This window comes from Phascolarctos cinereus, unplaced genomic scaffold (assembly GCF_003287225.1).
Source record: "Phascolarctos cinereus isolate Bilbo 61053 unplaced genomic scaffold, phaCin_HiC Scaffold_3;HRSCAF=262, whole genome shotgun sequence".
Lineage (NCBI taxonomy): Eukaryota > Metazoa > Chordata > Mammalia > Diprotodontia > Phascolarctidae > Phascolarctos > Phascolarctos cinereus.
The window spans coordinates 257,524,221-257,548,416 of NW_027555736.1; the positions used below are offsets into that span (position 1 = coordinate 257,524,221).

General features: G+C 36.7%; 1 protein-coding gene across 4 annotated transcripts in view; it reads right to left on the bottom strand.

The window, feature by feature from the left end:
* PACS2 (phosphofurin acidic cluster sorting protein 2) overlaps positions 1–24,196 on the bottom strand; it is a 330,978-nt gene that overhangs the window by 137,106 nt on the left and 169,676 nt on the right. For all 4 annotated transcript variants that reach the window (XM_020974848.2, XM_078151576.1, XM_020974846.2 and 1 more), the window contains 2 exons: positions 20,440–20,499; positions 249–406 (listed from right to left, as the gene is read on the bottom strand). In XM_020974848.2, coding sequence (XP_020830507.1) covers positions 249–406; positions 20,440–20,499 — 218 coding nt within the window. The remainder of the gene's footprint in view (positions 1–248; positions 407–20,439; positions 20,500–24,196) is intronic.

A 24,196-nucleotide genomic window follows, 5' to 3' on the forward strand; every position in this document is an offset into this window, starting at 1 on the left:
TTAAAAAAAAATAAAATAAAACATGATTTAGTGTCAACCTATTCATGAGAAGGGCTACTGAGAGCTTCTTAACACAAGGAAAAATATTCACGAACTTCTTGTCAAAACATGTTCTGATGATAAAAAGGAAAAACAAGGATGCAACTTAACCAATTTCAAAGGAAGAAATGAGTATCTGAACATTTCTTAGCTTAGATAGGGATGATGAATCTGACTTGGTTGTAGTGAACCTCTATCAATCTCCTTACCTTAATTTTGGTTTAGGAGTACTGAGGACACTATCATCATCTTCCATTTCGGGGCCACTGTCACTTGGATTCTCAATATCTAAGGTATCATATAGAAGGTCCAAGTCCTCTTCAACTTCTGGGACATGCTCTGCTGGGTCTTGCTCTGAGTCTAGCACCTATATTTAAGAAAGAACATAGAATAAAAGAAAGGTCAGGTATCATAGGAACAATCAGAAATGTAAGCAAGTGACTTGCTATAGTTGCAAACAAAAGAAGCTTCCAAGATCCAATGCTGACTTGGTCTTCAGAAATTAAAAAAATGCCAAGCTAAAATTTGATATATAAGTCTTTCTATTAAAGACTTTGCAAACAACCCAGATCAATATGATTACAAGTATTTTTTGAAGTAATTCTAATGTAAGTGGATTTATAGAAATATTCATTGGTTAGCTGTATAGAGGCAGAAAGGGGAGAGACTGAAGGCAAGGGAACTCAATTAGGAGACTTAGAGTTAGCAATTAAGAAAACACTAATAACCTTAGGGTGAGTAGTTTTGGTTAAGTGGTAAAGTCAGAAGCTTGAATGCAAGGGATTGAAAAGTAATTGTTAATTAAGGTAATGGAAACAATGAGTACAGATGCCTATACAGTTTAGCTATGAAAGGAGAAGATGCATGGACAGTAACTTGAAAGGATGATGAGGTCAAGTAAAGGTTTTCTCTTAAGGATGGGAACAGGGAAAGGATTCTGGAAAGACGGTGGAGTAGGTTAGAAAATTCCAAGCTCTTCAAAATTCCCCCACAAACAAGATAAAATGCCTCAAGCTGAACATAGAGCAGTTAAAAATAAATAAGAGTAGGGGCAGAACAGTGATCCTCCTAGGGCAGAGAAGATCTAAAGAAAAATCCCAGGATGAGGTTTTGTCCCTGTGAAGAATAAACACTTCCAGGCTAGTTCCTCTTAAACAACAAGCTGTGACCCTAGAGTTAGCCCTAGAGCCAGCCTCAGCTCCAGCAACAAGAACTTTTACTCCCAGGACTAGGAGGGGAATTGGGCATCTAAACTGCGGAAGATAGAGGGAACTTCTGCTGAAAAGCAACATCGGGCCCAGCTGTGCTGCAGAGATGTGACCCTGGGCAAGAAGGAACCAGCACATGCCCAGTGAGTACAGAAGCAGTGGAACAGTGACACAATTGGCTGTGGGCAGTTACTGGAGGCTAGAGGTCTTGGTTTCGGTACCAGGTTAGAAGGGAAAATTGACGCCAGAGGCACCATCCCCCACATTCTAGGACTAGAGGTAATTACAAAAAATAAGCTGCCACAAATTTTAAAAAAAAAGAGTAGGCAAGGGAGAAAGAATTCAACCACAGAAAGTTACAATGGGAATTGAGAAGACTGATTCATCTTCAGATGACACTGAAGCTAAGAAATCCTCTCCTACCCCAAAGAGAAATGCCAAATGGTCACCTGCCCAGAAAGAATTCACAGAAGAGCTTAAAAAGGACTTTAAAAGTCAAATGAGAGAGACTGAGGGGAAACTTAAAAAAAAATGAGAACAATTCAAGAAAAACAAGATTATGAAAAGAAAGTCAACCAATTAGAAAGTGAGATCAAGAATCTTAAGGAAGAAAACGACTCCTTGAAAATCAGAATTAGCCAACGGGAAGACAGCAAAGTCATAAGAAACCAAGAAACAATGAAACAAAATACAAAGAATGAAAAAAATAGAAGAGAACATGAAATATCTCATGAGAAAAACAACTAATCTGGAGAACAGATCAAGAAGAGAAAACATAAGAATAATCAGACTACCTGAAAGCTATGATCAAAAAAACAATGTTGATACAATAATGCAAGAAATAATTAAAGAAAACTGTCCTGAAGCATTTGAACAAGATGAAAGCAGAAATAGGAAAAATTCACCTATCACCACCTGAAAGAGATCCTATGAGGAAAACCCATCATAGTCAAATTCTGAAACCCCCATCTCAAGGATAAAATATTATGATCAACAAGAAAATAAACAAAATAAAACAAATTAAACACGGTGGCGCCACAATTAGAATCACACAAGACCCAGCAGTGGCAACACTAAAGACCACAGGTCTTGGAACACTATATGTTGAAGAGCAAAAGAACTGGAGTCACAGCTGAAAATATCATACCCAGAAAAGCTAAGCATAATCCTAAATGAAAAAAGGACATTTCATGAATGGTCAGACTTTCAGGATTGTGTGAAAAAAACAACAAAAACATACCTGAACTTAACAGAAGATTTGACATACAAGAGCCAAGAGAAATATAAGGTATATACCAAAGACTAATCGCAAGGGACTCAATAAGGACAGACTCTTTACCTTTGTTATAAAGAAACGTAAAACGTATGAGTAAGACTGTTATTAGTAATCAGGTAGCTCATAAGACAGATTGGGGTAGACCTGAGTGTGATATGACTTTAAAAAATAAAATCGTTTAGAAATAGCTAAGAAGAGTAATTACACAAATGAGGGGTCAGAAGAAGAACTGACACAGAGCAATTAGATTGAGGAGGAGGGTTGGTAGTTCTGGGAGCCTACTTTCATTGGGAATGGGTTCAAGAGGGAACAACACATACATATCTGGAAGAATATAAAAATCTTCTAAATTCAGAAAGAAAGAAAATGCTGAGGAGATAGGGACAGTGGAGAGGATGGGGGGGATCTTTAGAGGGCAGAGTGAGGGAGAAGGTTAAAGTGGGGTATAGAATGGTGTTTTGATTAATGGGAATGGGAATGTAAGGGAAGGATCCTTGGAGGGGTAGGTTAAATAACAGGAGGGTATGGTAGCAGGTAGAAGTAAATCAAAGGAGTCAGAAGGGACAGGAAATAAATAAGAGATAAGTGCAAACATAAAATAAAGATCAGGAGAATTTCTTAGGGAAAAAGGAGCAGGGTGATAATCACAATCTTGGACAAAGTTAAGGTTGAAATAGATTTAATCAAAAGAGAAAAACAGGGAAACTACACTATGTGTTAGCCATATTCATCAATGTTGTTTGGACTATCTAAAATAACTAGACAGTATAAGGTTGGAATACTGCTGTAGCATAGGAAATGATGAGTTGGTGGACTTGGAAAAATATGGAAAGACTTGGATTATGAAGGAAAAGCTTATCTACCATCAGAGAAACAGGACAAATAAGTACAGTATAGTCTTACAGAGATGCATGTGAATCTATATGTCTATGAGTACGATTACAGATACCTAGATTTATGTATGTATATATGTATCTTTGTGTATATGTGTATGTACACATGTATGTATGTGTTTACATGTATAGTACATATAAATATATCTGCACTTGCAGGGGTAGGGGGAGGATATGGAAAAAACAACAAAGTAAAAAGTGCACAGCGGAGAGCAAAAGAAAACTTACAAGGAAACAAAGGAAAGATGGACAGCTCTGAACACAATGTGCTTTTTATAGGTTTTCTTGAAATGGAAATTTATTGCTGTTATATTTTGAATCCTCTCTTACGTTCTGCTGTGCACATGGCAATGTTTTTTTTTCCCCTTGTCTTATTTTGTATTTAAGTTTCAATATTTAAGTTAATGTTTCTTTTTCTTTTCTTATTGTGTATTCAAGTAATAGTATTTAAGTCTAAGATTTGAAAAAAAAAAAGGATGGGAGCAATCTGGGCATATTTATTGATACTGGGGAAGAAACCAAAGGATAAGAGATTGAGATGAGAAAAACAGAGAGAGTATTCTAGGAGAGAAGCTTCTCAAAGAGACGGGAGATATGAGATTAAAGGCATATGCCGAGTAATTAGTAATTACAAGGAAATTACTTAAATACAAATTTGTAATCGCAAGGAAAAGGGCCATTCTTTACCAGAGACTAAAGCAAAGGAAAAGAGAATGGGAGAAGATGGGCTTTGGGCATAGAGCAGAGAAGAAAAGGGAGGTTGCAATCATCAGAACTAAGTTTTTCAATAAAGGAAGCAACAAAATCTTATACTTAAGGCATGCGGAGGAATAACAAAAGATTTAATAGGAGAGAAGATTTGAGATAGTTACTGTTGAGAGTATGAGAGGATCAATCATGGAAGAATAAAGAGATTGCCATGCTATAATGTGGACTGGGTGCTAATTAATGCTAACTGGGTAACAAATTTGGATGGTTGCATGACTTTTTCCAGGAAAATTTAGTATTTCATGAACAGAAATGAAAAAGGTAGATGCGTTAACTCATGTTGAGAGCTGGTAAGGGATGTCAATCAAAAGGACAAAGGAACAAAACATTCAAAGGTAGTTAATAATGTAAGGCTAAAGTGGTGGACCTACAGTCAAGACTGTGATAGGAAGTAAGAACATGGGAAATGGAACAGGAGAACAAGGACATAAAATCAAGAATAGATTTGGAAGGAAAATTAGAGATTGAAGAATAGAAGTTATAGTTGAAATGAGGGATTTCATAATTCTGGATCATAGAGGTGGAATAATCATGGGTGATGATCAGATCAGATCTTCAGTGTGGGTGAGGTAGACTGAAGGTACAGATAATAAAAATTTTGGAGAGTGAAGAGTTGGTGGTGTACAATAGATAAAGCTCCATCCTTGGAGTCAGGAGGACCTAAGTACAAATCCGGCCTCAGACATTTGACACTTAACTAGCTCTGTGACTCTGGGCAAATCACTGAACTCCAACTGCCTCACCAAAAAAAAATATTGGTGGTGTAGATTATTTCAGAAAACATCAACACATATAAAGTCCCTAGCATGACAAGAGTGGTGGGGATAAAGATGAAGGCTATGATTCAAGTGCTAGCCTCCTTTCCCTTGGAGTCCAGTATATAATACAGATTAATGGATCAAATCTCAAAAGAAGAGAGATTGTTGAGAGATAGGACAGTCTAGAAGTAGAAACATGGGTGTATGCTTAGTTCTCTTGGTCCAGTGCTTTGGAAAGCATCAAGAGCATATAATGTTGGAAAGAACAGCTAGAGATGCAGTATCTTCTGGGGAAAGAAAGTTTTACATTTGTTCAAGAAGATAGAGTGTGAAGTAAGACTTTATTAAAGATGGACAGAAGTAAGGACAGGGGAGGGAGAGTATACTAGAAGAGAAGGGAAAGAAAAGGATGTGTAATGTTGAGAGATGAGAGGGATAGAAATCAGATTACTGGGTAGAGAGAGGAACAGGAGTTGTTAAGCCTAAGAAGATATTGATTGTGAACCACAGGGTTACGGCAAGCAGAGAAGAAACCTATCAAAATATGGAGAATATATTAGTTGATAAGGACTCTCACCCCTAGGATCTGCCAATAAATAGTGATTACAGAACCCCCAGTCACTCTGACTCTTGGGATCATTTACAGTTCAGAGGTGAGGCAGAGGAAGAACAGAAAGGTTTTTAGTTTTGTGAGGACAGAATCACACCCACAGGTCCAAGTTCCAGAGGATAAAAGCCTGGTGGAATGCAATTGAGGCAAAAATAGAAGCAGTACTGTCACCTGAGTACACTACTCAAGATAACCTACATTAGAAAAAGGAAAAATAAAGAGTTCACCAAAGAGATCACAAGCTGGTATGGTAAAAGCAATGGAAGAGAATTCAATTATCCAAACATCATTTGTTAGAATGCTCCCTCTGTTAAAGTTAGTGCTGTTAGTAATTTGTAGCCTTGCCTTGAAGAAAATGGCACCTTTCAAAAAATGGAAGAACCAATGAGGCTCTGCTTTTCTTGAACTGAGTCATCAACAAAGGGTAACTGGTCCCTGGGGTCAAAAAGATGTGAACTTTGAGTGAAGTTTATGATAAAAGAGAGGAAAATTGAGTAGAATCTAATATGAACATATTTTGGGAGAGGAGATTTCAAAAGGTTAAAAGAATTCCAAGAACTAAATGTGAGAAAGTCAGCTAAGGAAGGATAGGAAGCTCTCAAGAATGAAATTTTGAAGACACAAATAAAAACAATTCTGATAAAGAGGAAAAGGAAGAGTAGTTTCTCACTGATCAGCAGAGATTTTATTTAACTCAATTTTACATTATTTTCAGTTTAAATCCTCTCCCTCCCTCCCCTACCCACTAAAAAATAAAAATAAAATCCATTGCAAATATTTAAAGTCATATCTAACAAATTCCTTCATTTAGCCATGTCCCCCACCCAAAAAAACCAAAAACCAAAAAAACCACAAAGCTTCAATCTGTACTCTGAATCCATAACATCTCCATCTGGAGATGGATATCACGTTTTATCAGGAGACCTCTGGAACTGTGGTTAGTTCCACCCCACTAATCAGAATTGGCAAGTCTTTCCAAGTTTTCTTTATATATATGTTCAAAGTTGGTTTTTGTTTGTTTGTTTTTTTGCTTTTTGGTGAGGTGATTGGGGTTAAGTGAACTGCCCAAGGTCACATAGCTAGTAAGTGTTAACTGTCTGATGCTGGATTTGAACTCAGGTCCTCCTGACTCCAAGGCCAGAGCTCTATTCACTGTGTGACCTAGCTGCTCCTACAGTATTGTTTTTAATGTATAAATTGTTTTCTTGGTTCTGCTCAGTTCACTTTGCAACAGTCTATATAAGTATTTTCAGGCTTCTCTGAAAACATCCCCTTCATAATTTCTTAGAATAGTACTCCATTACATACAAATGCCATAACTTATTTACTCATTCCCCAATTGATGAGCATACTCTCAGTTTCACTTCTTTGCCACCATGAACTGCTATATATATTTTTGTATATGTGGGTCCTTTTTTTCTCTTTGATCTCTTTAGAGGCACAGACCTAGTAGTGGTATCTTAGGGTCAAAAGGTAAGCACAGTTTAATAACAGCTTTTGGGGCACAGTTCCAAACTGCTTTCAAGAATGGCTGAACCAACTCACAGGTCGAGAGCGCAGGCCAGGAGAGGAGTAAACACCTCGCCTTAGATCACACCACCTTGAAAGAACTGAAAATTTACAGATCCCTAGAAGTATCTCTGAAAACAGCTGCACAAAACCCCTGAACCGTGGGACAGTACAACCTCCATACTGGAAGCAGAGCACATCTTAACAAAGAGTTAAAAAGTCAAGTAACTGGCTGGGAAGATCAGCGAACAGAAAAAAAAAAACCTCAGACTACAGAATTTTACTTTGGTGACAAGGAAGAACAAAACAAATAACCAGAAGAAGGCAATGAAGTCAAAGCTTCTACATCCAAAGCCCCCCCCAAAAATATGAATTGGTCTCAGGGCACTGGAAGAGTTCAAAAACGATTTTGAAAATTAAGTAAGAAAAGTAGAGGAAAATTGGGAAGAGAAATGAGAGTGATGCAAGAAAATCAAGAAAACCAACAGCTTGCTAAAAAAAATTTCCCCCAAAAAATGCTGAAGAAAATAACACCTTAAAAAATAGACTAGAGGGGGCACAGCCAAGATGGCAGAGTGAAAGCAGTGACTTGCTTGAGCTCTCCCTAAACCCCTCCATATACCTATAAAAAATGGCTCTAAACAAATTCTAAAGCAGCAGAACCCACAAACAGACAGAGTGAAACAAATTTCCAGCCCAAGACAGCCTGGATGGTTGATCTGAAAGGTATATCGCGCCAGGCTGGGAGAGGAACGCAGTTTGGTGTGGGTGCACAGGCCTTTGTGAACCTGGAGCAGGCCTCAGAGGACTGAATCCCAGGCAGCTGTGGTAGTTTCCTGACTTCTGAACCCACGAACGCCAAAGACATCTTAGAAGGTCAGTGGGAAAAATCTGTTGCTATGGTGAGAGAGAAGCTAGGTCTCAGCTCCAGTTCCCAAGTGCAGCCCCAGGGCAGCTGCTTCCAGAGCTTCCTACCCACAGACTGAGGGGGAATTGTAATGGCTGATCAAAGGCAGATTGCAGGGATCTCTTTGCCAGTGCTGAGGCAGGAATCCCTTGCTTTGCCCGTGCTTGGATCTGGGTCACAGTTCTGAGGGGTGATGCTGGGGCAAGGAGGAGCACTGGCATGGTAGAGCTTATAGTGGCAGTTGAGAGGAAATTCTCCTCATAGTTCCAAGACAGAAAAGAGTGCTTCTGGTCACTCATAGACCAGAGCACAGGCCAGGAAAGGAGAAAACACCTCGTCCCTTATCATATCACCTTGCAAGAACTGAAAATTTACAGGTCCCTACAAGTATCTCTGAAAACAGCTGTACAAACCCCGAAGCTTGGGACAGTACATTCTCTACACTGGAAGCAGACTATACCTTAACAAAGAGTTTAGAACTCAAAGTAGTTGGCTGGGATCATGAGTAAGCAGCACAAAAAGAGTCAGACTATATTATCTTACTTTGGTGAAAAAGAAGATCAAAATATACAACCAGAAGAAGACAACAAAGTCAAAGCTCCTACAACCAAAGCCTCCAAGAAAAATATGAATCAGTCTCAGGCCCTGGAAGAGCTCAAAAGGGATTTTGAGAAGCAAGTAAGGGAAGCAGAGGAAAAACTGGGAAGAGAAATGAGAGTGATTCAAGAAAATCAGGACAAACAAGTCCACAACTTGCTAAAGGAGACCCAAAAAAAAATACTGAAGAAAATAACACCTTAAAAAATAGCTTAACCCAAATGGCAAAAGAGGTCCAAAAAGCCAATGAGGAGAAGGATGCCCTAAAAAGAAAAATTGGCCAAATGTAAAAGGAAGTCCAATAGGATACTGAAGAAAATACTTCCTTTTGTTGTTGTTGTTGTTTTGTTTTTTAGGCAATGGGGTTAAGTGACTTGTCCAGGGTCACACAGCTAGTGTTATGTGTCTGAAGCCGGATATGAACTCAGGTCCTTCTGAATCCAGGCCGGTGCTCTACCCACCATACCACCTAGCTGCCCCAGAAAATACTTCCTTAAAAATTAGAATGGAGCAATTGGAAGCTAGTGACTGTACAAGAAATCAAGACACTGTAAAACAAATCCAAAAGAATGAAAAATTAGAAAACAATGTGAAATATCTCACTGGAAAACAACTGACCTGGAAAATAGATACAGGAGAGAGAATTTAAAAGTTATTGGACTATCTGAAAGCAATGATAAAAAAAGGGCCTAGACATCATCTTTCAAGAAATTATCAAGGAAAACTGCCCTGATATTCTAGAACCAGAGGGCAAAATAGAAGCTGAAAGAATCCACTGATCTCCTCCTGAAAGAGATCCCCAAAGGAAAACTCCTAGGAATATCGTAGCCAAATTCCAGAGTTCCCAGGTCAAGGAGAAAATATTACAAGCTTCCAGAAAGAAACAATTCAAGTATTGTGGAAACACAATCAGGATAATACAAGATTTAGCAGCTTCTACAATAAGGAACCAGAGGGCATGGAATATAATATTCCTGAGGGCAAAGGAGACTGGATTACAACCAAGAAATCACCTACTCAGCAAAATTGAGTATAATACTTCAGGGGAAAAAATGGTCATTCAGTGAAATAGAGGTCTTTCAAGCATTCTTGATGAAAAGACCAGAGCTGAACAGAAAATCTGACTTTCAGATACAAGACTCAAGTGAAACATGAAGAGGTAAACAGGAAAAAGAAATTATAAGGGACTTATTAAGGTTGAACTGTTTACATTCCTGTGTGGAAAGATGGTATTTATAACTCATGAGACCTCTGTCAGTATTAGAGTAGTTGAAGGGAAAAAAATTATATGTGTGTGTATATATTTAGATAGATAGATAGATAGATAGATAGATAGATAGATAGATAGATAGATAGAGGGCACAGGGTGAGTTGAAGATGAAGGGGTCATATCTGAAGAATAAAATTAAGGGGTGAAAGAGGATTATACTAGAAGAAGGATAAAGTGAGGGTAGAATGGGGTAAATTATCTCACAAAAAAAGCAGAAAAGAAAAGGCTCTTATATTGAAGGGGACACAGGGGAAGGTGACAGCAAATGAGTGAATCTTATTCTCATAGGATTTGGCTTAAGGAGAGAATAACATACACATTCAATTGGGTATGGAAATATGTCTTACCCTACAGGAAAATAGGGGGAGAAGGGGGCAAGAAAGCAGGGAGATGATAGAGAGGAGGGCAGACTGGGAAAGGTGGTAACTGGAAGCAAACACTTCTGAGGAGGGACAGGGTCAAAAGAAAGAATAGAATAAATGGGGGGCAGAATAGGATTAAGGGAAACAGAGTTAGCTTTTAACAACATGACTACTATGGAAGTGTTTTGCCTAACTGCACATGTATAACCTATATTGAGTTGCTTGCCTTTTCAATGAGGGTGGGTGGGGAGAAAAGAAGGGAGAAAATTTGGAACCCAAAGTTTTAAAAACACATGTTTCAAAAAAACTGTTTTCACATACAACTGGGAAATAAGAAATACAGGATATGGGGTACAGAAATCTATCCTGCACTACAGGAAAGCAGAAAGTAGAAAGTGATAAGAGAAGGGGGGGAGAGATAGAAGGGAGGGAAGACTAGGGGAAGGGATATTCAGAATGCATGCCATCTTGGGGCAGGGGGAGGGGCGAGATGGGGTGAAAATTTGGAACTCAAAATCTTGTGGAAGTAAATGTTGAAAACTAAAAATAAATAAATTTTTAAAAATTAAAAAATAAAGCAGTGCATACCCTTTGACTCAGTAATACTATTTCTAGATCTGTATCCCAAAGAGATCATAAAAATGGGAAAAGGACCCAAATGTACAAAAATATTCATAGCAGATCTTTCTGTAGCAGCAAAGAATTGGAAATTGAGAGGATGTCCATCAATTGAGGAATGGCTGAACAAGCTGTGGTATATGAATTTAACGGAATACTATTATGCTATAAAAAATGAGGAGAAGGTGGACTTCAGAAAAACCTGGAAAGACTTAAATGATTTCACGCATCATGAAATGAGAAGAACCAGGAGAACATTGTACACAGTAACAGCCACACTGTCATATTGTATGATGACTGACTTCAATAGACTTAGCTCTTCTCAGCAATTCAAGGATCTAAGACAACTCCAAAAGACTCATGATGTAAAATGCTATCCACAGATGGAAGCATACTATTTGCTCTCCTTTTCTTTTGTTGTTTTGTTTTGTTTCTTCCTTCTCATAGTTCTTCCCATAAGTTCTAGTTTTTCTTTACATCATGACTAATGTGAAAGCATGTTTAATATTAAAGCATAAGTAGAGTCTGTATCAGATTGCAGGCCGTCTTGGGGAGGTGGAGGAAAAGGAGGGGGCAAAAATTTAAAACTCAAAATCTTATGGAAATGAATGTTGAAAACTAAAAATAAATTAATTATAAAAAAAAAACAGACTCAATCAAATGGCAAAAGAAGTCCAAAAAGACAATGAGGAGAAGAATGCCTTAAAAAGCAGAATTGGCCAAATGGAAAAGGAGGTCCAAAAGCTCACTGAGGAAAAAAATTCCTTAAAAATTAAAACAGAGCAAATGGAAGCTAGTGACTCTATGAAAAATCAAGAAATTATAAAACAATATCGAAAGAATAAAAAAATAGAAAACAACGTAAAATATCTCATCAGAAAAAAATAACTGACCTGGAAAATAGATCCAGGAGAGATAACTTAAAAATTACTGGACTATCTGAAAACCATGATCAAAAAAAGAGCCTAGACATCATCTTTCAAGAAATTATCAGGGAAAACTGCCTTGTGATTCTAGAACCAGAAGGTAAAGTAGAAATTGAAAGAATCTACCAATTGATCATCTCCTGAAAGAGATCCCCCAAAGGAAAACTCCCACGAATATTATAGCCAAATTCCAGAGTTCCCAGGTCAAGGAGAAAATATTGCAAGCATCCAGAAAGAAAAACAATTCAAGTATCGTGGAGCCACAGTCAGGATAACACAAGATTTTAGCAGCTTCTACATTAACAGATCAGAGAACTTAGAATATGACATCCTGGAGGTCAAAGGAGCTAGGGTTAAAAACAAGAATCACCTACTTAGCAAAATTGAGTGTAATCAATGAGGGGAAAAAATTGATATTTAATGATGTAAAGGAATTTAAGGCATTCTAGAGAAGCCAGAGCTAAATAGAAAAATTGACTTTCAAATACAAGACTCAAGAGAAGCATGAAAAGGTAAACAAGAAAGAGAAATCATAAGAGACTCATTAAAGTTGAACTGTTTACATTTCTACATGGAAAGATATTTCTAACTCATGAGACCTTTCTCAGTATTAGGGTAGTTGAAGGGAATATATATAGACAGAGGGCACAGGGTGAGTTAAATATGAAGGGATGACATTCAAAAAAGAAAATTAAGAGGTGAGAGAGGAATGTACTGGGAAAAGGAGAAAAGGAGAGGTAGAATGGGGTAAATTTTCTCACATAAAAGAAGCAAGAAAAAGCTTTTATAGTGGAGGGGAAGGGGGGAGGTGAGAAGGAATGAGTGAACTTTACTCTCATCAGATTTGGCTTAAAGAGGGAATAACATACACATCCAATTGGGTATGGAAATCTATCCTTCCCTACAGGAAAGTAGGGGAAAAGGGGTAAAAAGAGGGAGGAGTGATAGAAGGGAGGGAAGACTGGGGGAGGGGGCAATCAGAAGGGATTCTACTTTTTAGGAAGGACAGGGACAAACGAGAGAACAGAATAAATGGGGACCGGGACAGGATGGAGGGAAATATAGTCAGTCTTTCACAACATGATTAAGGAAGTGTTCTGCATGATTGAACATGTATAGCCCATGTTGAATTGCTTGCCTTCTCAATGAGAGTGGGAGGGGAGGGAAAAGGGGAGAGAATTTGGAACTCAAAGTTTTAGAAAGAAATGCTAGAAATTGTTTCTGCATGCAACTGGGAAATAAGCTATACAGGCAAAAGGGTATAGAAAAATATAAAGGGAAAGGAATAAGAGAAGGGAAAGGAATAAGAGAAGGGAGAGGAGTAATAGAAGGGAGAACAGATTGGGTGAGGGGGGGAATCAGAATGCAAGCCATCATGGGGTAGGGGGAGGGGAGGAATGGGGAGAAAATTTGGAACTTACAATCTTGTGGAATGAATGTCGAAAACTAAAAATAAATACATTTTTAAAAAAGAGAGAAAGAGAGAGAGAGAGAATGGCTAGACCAGTTTACAGCTCTACCTATAATGCAATAGTCCCTCCAGTATTTATTTTCCTTTTATATCAACTTTGCCCACCTGATGATTCTGAGGTGATACTGTAGAATTGTTTAACTGGCATTTCTCTCATTATTAATGATTTATAACATTTTAAATATGGCTACTGATAGATTGGATTTCTTCCTCTGAATACTGGTTATTTATACCCTGTGACCATTTATCAACTGAGGAATGATTGATTCTTTTAAATTTAATTCTGTTTCCCGTATATCTTAAAAATGAGATCTTTATCAGGAAAAATTTGATACAAAAGTTTTTTTTTCCCATTCGCCTATCTTCTAATTTTAGCTGCAATCATTTTGTTTGTTTGAATTCTCCTATCCATATATCTGACAGCTAATTTCTTCCATGTTCCTCTAATTTTCTTATGATGTCATCCTTTATATCTAAATTATGTAACCATTTGGAGCTTACCTTGCTATACGCTATGATGTTGATCTATACCTAATTTCTGCCAAACAGCTTTCCAGTTTTCCCAACAGCTTTTGTTAAACAGTGAGTCTTCACTCTAATAGCTGAGATGTTTGAGTTTATAAGATACTAGGCTATGATGCTTGTTTAATTGTATGTACTATGCACTTAATCCATTCCACTGATTACCTCTCTATTTCTTTCCCAGTACCAAATTGGTTTTTTTTTTTAAAACAATTATGGCATTAGAGTATGGGTGAGAACTGGTACTGCCAAGGCCCCCTTCCTTACCACTTTTTTTTCCCCATTAATTTCCTTCCTATTCTTGATCTTTTGTTCTTTCAGATTAACTTTATTACTTTTTTCTAGCTCTATAAAAGAATCCTTTGGTATGGCACAGAGTAAGTAAATTAATTTAGAAATTACTGTCATTTTTATTATATTGGTTTGGACTTATTCATAAACAAGTAATATTTTTCTAATTATTTTGATTTATCCTTGTTTAAAGAGCATATAAGTGTGTTCATATAGTTCCTATATATGTCTTGCCAAAAAGACTCCCACATATTTTTATTTTATACATTTGCAATCATTTTAAATGGAATCTCTCTTTTTATCATTTCTTGCTAGGTTTTGTTGCTTAATGTCAAGAAATTCTAATTATTTCTGAATTCATTTTATACCCTACCACCTTGATTAAGCTTTAGTTGTTTTTTAGTTGACTCTATAGTCTTCTCTAAGGAAACTACCATATCACCCACAAAAAATGATAATTTTTTTTCCTCTTTGCTTCACTTCTTCCCTCAACTTAGTATTCTTATCCTATAGCTGGCATTTCTAGCACAATACTGAGTAGTAATGGTGATAATGGACATCTTTATTTTATCGTTGATCTTAGTGGATAGTTCTTCAGTTTATTCCCATTACAGATAATGTTGGCGCTTGGTTTTACACATATATTACTTATTATTTTAAGGAAAACTCCAGTTGTTCCTATGCCTTCTAGTGTTTTATTTTACAGGAATGACTGCTGTACCTTATAAAAAAGCTTGTTCTTTATGTACTGATATAATAATAATTTTTGTTGTTTTTATTAATGTAGTAAGTTATGTTTATAATTTTCCTAATATTGAATCAGCCCTAAATTTCTAGTAAAATCCAGCTTGGTCATAATGTATAATCTTTGTGCTGTGGTATTGTAACCTCCACCTCCCTATTTCAAGATTCTGTTTCTATATTTATCAGGGATATTGGTCTATAGTTTTATTCCCTTTTTGGACTCTCCCTGGTTTAGGAGTCAGGAGCACATTTTTGTCAGAGAAAGAACTTGGAAGGACACCTTTTCCTATTTTTTTTTTCCAAACAGTTTATACAGTATTAGAATTAATTGTTCTTTCAAATTTTTGGCAGAATTTGCTTGTAAATCCATCTGATTCTGGTGACTTTTTCTTTGGGAAAACACTTAATAGTTTATTTAACATCTTCATATTAAATATTCCATTTCCATTTGTGTTAATCTGGGCAATTCATATTTTTGTAAATATTCATCCACTTCATTTATTATCCATCCTTATTCATCAGATGGTGAGTTTTATTAGCATATAGGATGAAATAGTTCATAATAATTTCTTTGATTTTGTCTTCATTGTTTTCTCTTTCTTTATTTTTATTACTAATAATTTGGATTTTTTCTTTCATTTTTAAAATCAAGCTGGCAAATGGCTTAACTATTTTATTTTATCTTTTTCAAGAAAAAATCCTAGTTTTATTTACTGATTTAATTTTGGGAACTTTAACTTTCTTAATCTCTTCTTTGATTTTCAACATTTCTGTTTTAGTGTTTAAGTGAGGGTTTTTAATTTGTTGATTTTCCATATATTTTAGTTGCATGTTCAATTAATTATCTGCTCTCTCTCTTTTCTGGATGAAAGCATACATAGAGAAAAATCTGGTAGGTTGTCTCACTATTGTCATTATCTTTAATAAAATTATTTATTGTTTCTATGATTTGTTCTTTGGCCCAATAATTCTTTAATTATTTAGTTTCCAATTTATTTTTAACCTTTGCTTCAAAGGCTTATATTGAATACAATTTTTGTTGCATTATATTATGTACAAGATGCATTTAATATTCTTGCTTTTCTCCATTTATCTGTAAAGTTTTTAATGCTCCTAAACATGGCCAATTTTCTTCAAAGTGTCATGAACAGCTGAGACATATGTATCCTATTTTCTATTCCTCTTCAATATACTCCAGAAGCCTATCACATTGCAAAAGAGATTTTTTAAATGTAGATAGAAAACCAAGGGAAGCGAACAGAAGATGCTTAAAAGTATGTTAGATTCTGTAAAAATACAGTGTCAAGAGTGCTAAAACTCAGAATTAGTTGATGCTGGCAAGGAATTCTAAAGCTGACAAAAAGGCTGTGTTTTTTAGCTCTATTGAAGAAAAAAAGAATTTTGATATAACAATAAAATTGTGGTGCAGGGTGGATAGGATGACAAAAGGTGACAGAAGACCAAATTATTCAGTTTTTAATATTGCTGATTTTTTGTCAAGGAAAATAGTACTGGAAAGAGTGAACAAAAATAACAAGTAGGAATATGAATACTAAAGAGAGAGATAGTAAGAGATCATCTAGCTTCCTTTAATGACTTCAAGATGAACTACAACACCAATAGTACAACACTCAGGGATGCGAGCAGTGAACCACTGTAAGAGATCTCTGAAAGACTGTGGAATACTGAAGTACTGGAGAATAGCAAATGGTTCCCAATTTTCATGAAAGGGAAGAGAATGAAGTAAAAATTGGACCAATAAGCTTAACTCTGATGACTGACGAAATTCCAGAACTCATTTGTAGCAAGCGTGACCAGGCACTGTTTTGGATCCTTGTTGCTTACTGAAGACTTTTTTCTAGAACTGATGATATCTTCCCTTAACAAAGTTAGTTCTTTGACAAAGTATAAACCTTGATGACTTGCGTACCCACTGCCCCTTTTATATCACATTGGTGACTATTATTTATTTATCATTAGTTCATAAATACCCGAGCTTGGACTGAGTTCTTATACTCTAAGTGCTTAGACTTTAAAAAGGAGAATGAAAAATAAGGGAAGAAAAGAGCAATGAGGCAGGACAGTGGAAGCTACTTCACTAGAGGCAGTAGTTTACTTGTAAATGTTTAACAATTATCTCTGAAAAAAAATACATGTGATACACTTTTAAGTTTAATTTACATTAGTCATACTTTCTACATCACTTTAAATCTACACAATCAACAAAACAATAAATTAAGTCATTATCTGCAGGGTTTGCTGATTTCTGAGGTATAAACGCTCCAACTGAAATCTTAACAAGCGGCTCTAGCTGGATCTAGCACAACCTTGTCTGGAGGCAAGCCCGCACAACCACCTATGCTCTCTAAGGACCAATGAACCTCAAGAAATTTATATCAGATGAAGAGCTCTGAGAGGAGGAACTGCTAGATTACACAGAGAAGTTCCTAAACTAACTTTTCTGGACCAAGTCTAGATTCCTGGTCATGCCAAGTTCTTGAACAAGCAGGGTGGACCAAATGGAGGGCTCTCTGACCTAAAAATTCAAACTCTTAGGATTAAGCAGAAGATGAAGAGTAGTAAGGAGAACAGCCACAAGGTGATTTCTATCGTTATTTTAAGTTATTCAGACCTAGGCCCTCATCATTTGTTTTTTTGGTCTATTGTTAACAGTTTCCTAATTAGTCTCTTTGGCCAAGTTTCTCTCTACTCCACAATCATCTACACAAAGTTGCCAAAGTGATTTCCCTTAAGGAAAAATCTGATGCTATCATTCTTCCATTCAATAAACTTCAGTGACTTCTAGGATAACATATGACTGTCCTGTTTGGCTTTTAAAGCCCTTCACAGGCCCCTGCCTACATTTCAAGCCTTATTATAGATCACATATCTTCATTCTCTATGATCTGCCAAACTGCCCTTGTCTCTCTTCTGCACACGTGGCATTATTTCTCTGTGGCTTTGCACAGAGAAATTCCTATGCCTGGAATGCACTCCCTCCTCACCTTTGCTACATAAAATCTGTTACTTCCTTTAATTTAGCTCAAACACTGCCTTCTACACAAAGTCATATCTGATCCTTAGAAAAGTTAGTGCCTTCACTTTTGTAATTAACTACCTTCTATTTATTGTGTATTCCACATATTTCTTTATGTACATATTCTTTCCTCTGATAAAAGGCAAACTCCTTGAGGACAGGAATTGTTTCCATTTTCATCTTTGTATCCTTAGCACATAGCAGTGACTGACACAAAGTAGGCACTTTAAATTGCAGAGATGTAGGAAAGTGGAAATCAAATCCCTTAAAATTCCAATGAGTTTTCTCTTGGGGGTGGGGGTGGGAAGCAGGGCAAAGAAGGTAATAGTATGTCTGGATCATAGGTTCCCAAAGTGGGCTATACTGCCCCCTGGGGGAAAGTTAAATGATGGGGGGGGTTAGTAGCCTCAGATGCAATGCCCTCAGGGGCACTGAATAAAAATAAGGGGGCAGTAGAAGCATAAGGAAAGAAGAGAAGAACATTTTGAAAAACTGCTCATATATATTTCACCTGTTGTGTAAGAGTTAAAGTCGTAGTGATCATTGTTTTCCAAATAAACAAAAAAAATGCAAGCTATAACTGATCAATGGTCAAGTCCTCTGATAGGTTTTGACATGCATGCATCAGCAGGAATATTTATGTGTAATGACTTATTTACAATATGATACTATATGGCTACATGATGTAATACTGTGTCATCAAAATTTCAATGCAGGAAAAACCCCACAAATTTACAATAAATTATTAAGTTTAAGATGCATCATTTTAAAAAAATTGTATTTTGAAATAACTCAGATTTCAAAAAAACCATTAAAGGGTTAAAGAAAGTAGATTTCCAGTGGGGTGCTGAATAGTTTTTTTCTTTTGAAAAGGGGATAGTGGGCCAAATAAGTTTGAGAACCCTGGTCTAGATGCTTATAAAGGTATCTGACAGGGACATTTAGGATTGATGTAAGGAATAACTTCCTTAACAATTATAGCTACCAAAGCAGAATGAAATACCTCAGGAGGTAATAGGTCCTCTTCTCTGTGGAAGACTTTAAGCAAATGATGTTAGATATTTTACAGAGGGAATTCTTGCTGACCAATGTTTTGGACTAGATGGCCTGAAATCCTTCCCAAAAGGATCTATAATTCTGCAAATGAATAGTTCTAATATAGTAAGAGGAAATTTAATAGGGATAAATGTTAATCCTACATTTATGTTCAAACAATACAGGATGGAGGAGGCAAATCCAAATAAGAGTTAAAGTAAAAAAATTTGGGGGGAAGGGGGTTAGTGGACTGTGAGCTCAATATAAGTCAATACTTTATCAAAGCAACCTAAAAGACTATGTACAACCCATACATTATATATTACACATTAACAGAGATTTTTTTAAAATGACATATAGTTCCAATATGGTCAGAAGATATATGCATAACCATGGCAAGCTTTGTGCAAATGAAGTATTTCAGAAGGGGCAATGACAAATGGGAATGCTCCCAGAAAAGGGTAACCAGGATGGTGAGAAGACTGAGGATAGTTAAATCGACAGTGAAAACTGAAGGAGGAGATGACAGCTATTTTTAAGTATGTGAAAAGTTATCAAATGGAAAAGGAATTAAGCTTGTTTTTCTTGTCCCTAGATGGCAGAACTAGGACTAATGAAGAAAGCTGCACAGAGGGAAATTTTGACTTAAAAATAAAACTTTCTAACAATTCATAACTATCTCCAAGCAGAAGGGGCTATCTTAGAAAGCAGTATGTTTCTGTCACTGGCTGGAAGGATTCTCAGTAGGGAGATTGTTGCTACAGTAGAGGTTAGACTTCTGAGATCCTTCTATCCCTGAGATTCTGTGATTTAAATAACCTTAATCTCAATACTCTTCAGCTATTGATCTTCCCTGTTCCTGGGTAGTGACTACCTCATGTAGACCATGACATGTAGGCCAATTCCAGCCATACTTTTCACTTATTTCTTGGTCATTTCCTTGACACATACCTTGACAAGTGTCTCTACCGTCCTGCCATTTTTATACAGTCCAAATGGTTTAGTCAACTTTGGGAAAAACAAAGTGAGAACTTATTTTTCCCAGGACTTTTTTATGCTAGTAATCATCTTTGGAAGGCAATCAGGAGAGTTATGATACATAACCTACATATCCATTTTAAGCTTTTTTAAAAAAATGTGTTTCTTAATAAATCTTTTCATTTAATAAAGCTCTTTCTAGAATAAAGGAGTTCTAAATCACTGCTTTAAAATTATAAATATATATGTAAAATACTACTTCCTGCCAGAAGCAGATCATGACTTAGTTTTGCTGAACTTTTCTGCCCCTTATTGTAAGAAGCAATGATTCTCTGGGCAGAAGAAGGGGCAAGGATATATTCAGGAAAGAATGACACATTAGAACAAAAGATATCAATAAAAATTAAATAAAATAAATCACAAACCTGGCTTTAATACTGTACCAAGATGGCTGTTTAATTTGAAGACACTCCATCAAAAAGGTAAGTCAAGAAAGATATGGTACACAGGCCCAAAGAAGAGAGAAAATGGGACCTTGGAAAAATAGCTTGTTTAGGCAAACTCAAATACAATGTTAACATTAAGATGAAAGGAAAAAATTTAACGTACAGCTGACATACCTCATCAGAAACTTTAAATCTTCGCAACAATGCTACCACCTTCTGCTTGAAGTTTTGTTGCTGTAAGCCAAGGAGGAAATAAAATCAGTAATCAGAAATAGCATCCTCCCGATAACACACAAGATATAGGTCAGTTTGATATGGTGACTTAAGTAACCATGTAATCCCATACGGTCTGTTCTCTTATTGACGTAGAAGATTTTTCTCAATAAAGCAGAACCTTACCCACTACAGCAAGTATAATTTATACACAATTCCACTCGGATAGTTTCCCACCCTGGGGAAGCCCCTAAGCTTGACCTGGGGAATACAAGGTCTCAACAAAAAGCTCCACCCCATCAGAAAAATGTCATTAGGACTGCAACAAAGAAATCCAGGACAGATCAATATGGAATGTCACGTTCCTTAATTCACAGGGAAGGGAGGCATATAGAGGTTATTATTTTACGTCTGTGAGTATTATTCAACTTTTCCTTTTATATACTGCTTTTATTAAATTCCAACACTGACTGACAGAATCATCCAAGGTACAACTTTGGCACATTAAGTCCAAAAACATTTTAGTCAAAATACTAAATTATCAACCAAGCGTTTGCACACAAAATGACCATTTAAGCTTACAAGCTGTAGCCTAAGTAAATAATGTTAATATGCTTGAATATGCTATCTCCTGAATGACTTCAGAGCTTATAAATCTACTTCACCTGTGGTTCCTTAATATGAAGATCACTTGAATAGTTTCCCTTCTTTTGAAGCTATAATTCCCTCTGCTCTTTACTTCCTGTTCTTAATATATCCTCTCCTATATATCATAAGCATTTATAATACAAACAAATTTATATGCTCTTGAGTCAGAATGCTTATCTACTCCTTTTGTTCCTATTCATGGGCTGTTAAATGAAGCTAGAGAAAACCATGGTGACTGGGTCCACTACATATTTAGGTTACATAATCTCAACTAGGCACTAACTCTAGCAAGGTAATCCTTTTACTCCTCCCTGAATTGATTCACTATCCCACTCACCACACTGGCTTTTCTAAAACTTTTTATCCTTCCTCAAATCTGCCATGGTCCCTACTACCCCCAGCTCCAACCCTTATAGCTGAGAACTTTACCTGCTATTTCTCTAAAGAAATTGAGGCTATTCATTATTCTCAACTCCTCATTTCACACTATTCAGATGCCTTCCCCCCACAATCTCTTCCTTCACTCATCTCACATGAAGAGGCACCAACCCTTTCCCTTGCCTAGGCAAACTCCTCTACATGTAAAAGTAATCTTATTTCTTCCCATCTTCTCTAGCAGAGTCTCTCTCCTATCATTCCTGCTCTCACTAATTTTCAATCTCTCTTTGTCTCCTGGTTGCTTCCCTGATGTTTTTAAACAAGCCCACATCTCTATTATCCTCAAAAACACCGTTACTGAATCTATCCATCCACCCCTTCTACCATCCTACATCCCTCCTCACTGTCATAGTTAAACCCTTCGAGAAGCTATATCTACAATGACTGTCCCCAATTCCTTTCCTTTTATTTTCCCTAATTCTCTGAGGACTAGATTTTGGTGTCATCATTCAACTGAAACTGTTTTCTCCAAAGCTACAAACGATCTTTTAACTGCCAAATCAAAGGGCTTTTTCTCAATCCTCATTTTCCTTTGAAGCCTCTAATACCGTTGATCACCCCCATCTCCTTGATACTATCTTTTCTCTAGGCTTTCATAACATACTTTCATGGATCCTTTGCTTTTTTCTGGGTTCTCTTATCTGTTTAACTCCTGACAATCTATTCCTCGGAGTTTTCTGCTGGATCCTCCAGGCCATGACTACTAACTTTGGGTGGTCCTCAAGGCTTTGTCCTCGGCTCTCTTCTCTTTTCCTTCTAAACTGTTTTGCTCAGTGAACTCATAATTACCTATAGATTCAATTATCATCTCTATGAAGATGATCCTTAGATCTAATTATCCAGCCCTAACCTTCCTCCTGACTTCTTCAGTCTTTCATCTACAAATGCCTACTGGACAACTGGATGTTCTATAAACATTTTATCTCATAATGTCCAGCACTCAATTTATCTTTCTCCCAAACCCTTTTCCTTTTCCTGACTTGATGACTGTGAGGCCATCATTATCCTCTCAGTCACCCAGGCTCTCAACCTAGGTGGTATCCTAGAGTCATCAATCTCCCTCACTCTACACATCTAATCTGTTGTCACATCCTAGCAATTCGACATTCATAATCTCTCTGATGTATATTCCCTTCTCTCTTTTGATCTGGTCACCACAATGGTAAAGGATCTCATCCCCTCATACCCGAACTATTGCAATAAAAGTTGGTCTCCCTGCTTCAAATATCTCCCCACTCCAATCCATCCTCCAACTCAGCTATCAAGGTTGTTTTCCCAAAGTGCAGGTCCGAACATCTTACTTCCTCGATAAACTCCAGGTGTCTTCCGAATTACTTCCAGGATCAAATCTTCTGTTTGGCTTTTAAAGACCTTTATAACCTTTAAAACCCTTACTAACTTTCCATTCTTCTTATATTAACTCCCCTCGACATACTCTGTAATTCAGTAACCTTAGCCTCTTTGTTCTTCCTCAGACAAGACAGTCCATTTCTCTGGACTTTTCTCAGGCTGTCCCCCATGCCTGGAATTCTCTCTTTCCTGACCTCCACCTCCTAGTTTCTTTGGCTTCCTTCAAACCTCAACTGAAATCCTACCTTCTACAAGAAGCTTTCTTCTGGTGGTCCTTATTATCAGTGCCTTCCCTCTAAGATAATCTCCAATTTATCATAAATACATGTATATATGTATAGACAGATGCAGATATGTGTGTGTGTGTGTGTGTGTGTGTGTGTGTGTGTATGTGTGTGTGTATACACTGCTGACTTGACAATATTTTTCACTAAGTGCTCAAAAGCACACATGTTCACAACTGGTTTAACCATACCAGCTTTAATGCACCATTCAAATACATGGTAAAAAAAAAATCCACTTATCATTTATAATATGATCTCATTGGTCGTTATTGCTATTATTAGTATGCTATAACCAGTTAAGAACAGAACAGTAAATAAAAATCATAAATGTTAAAGCCCAAAGACATCTTTGAAAGAATTAAAAAGGCCTGAGAAATTCTGTTCTTCTGCTCTAAACTTTTGATCTGCTCTTTTTCTAACAGACTAGAGAATTTACAGGTCAGTTCCCTAACTAATTTCTATACTGATAATCAATGTAAAACCCTAACAGCATTAATTAGATCACATACAATTATTATAATGTGACTTCACTTTAATGAGATAGAATCTTTTTTTTTCTTTACCTATCTCTGAAAAGCACATACCAAAAAAGACAACCACGACAGATTATCTTGTATCTCTGTCCAACCTCTCTAGCACTGGCTGCAATTTCTCTTATATTGCCCCCCTTCAGAGTGGGTCTTGGAAGGAAGTTAGAATATCCCTTTTAGCCTGTTACTTTCACTTTCATCTTTTGCTTCCATCCTTCACCTCCTCTTATTTGAAGTTCACTTTCCAAATTTGACACAGCATAGAATATGCTGGCTCTAATTATTTTTCCAAATTTCTTACCTCTTTTTCTTTTTGTCACTTAACTAGTCACTCAACTGGGCTGATTGGTTACATTACAAATTTGTCATCTCAACTGAGCCACCTCTGCAATACATCAATCCTTTTATTTCTCTGATTCTCTATACTATTTGCCTCAAAGGCTGTTCCAAATCTTCCCAAGTCTCCTT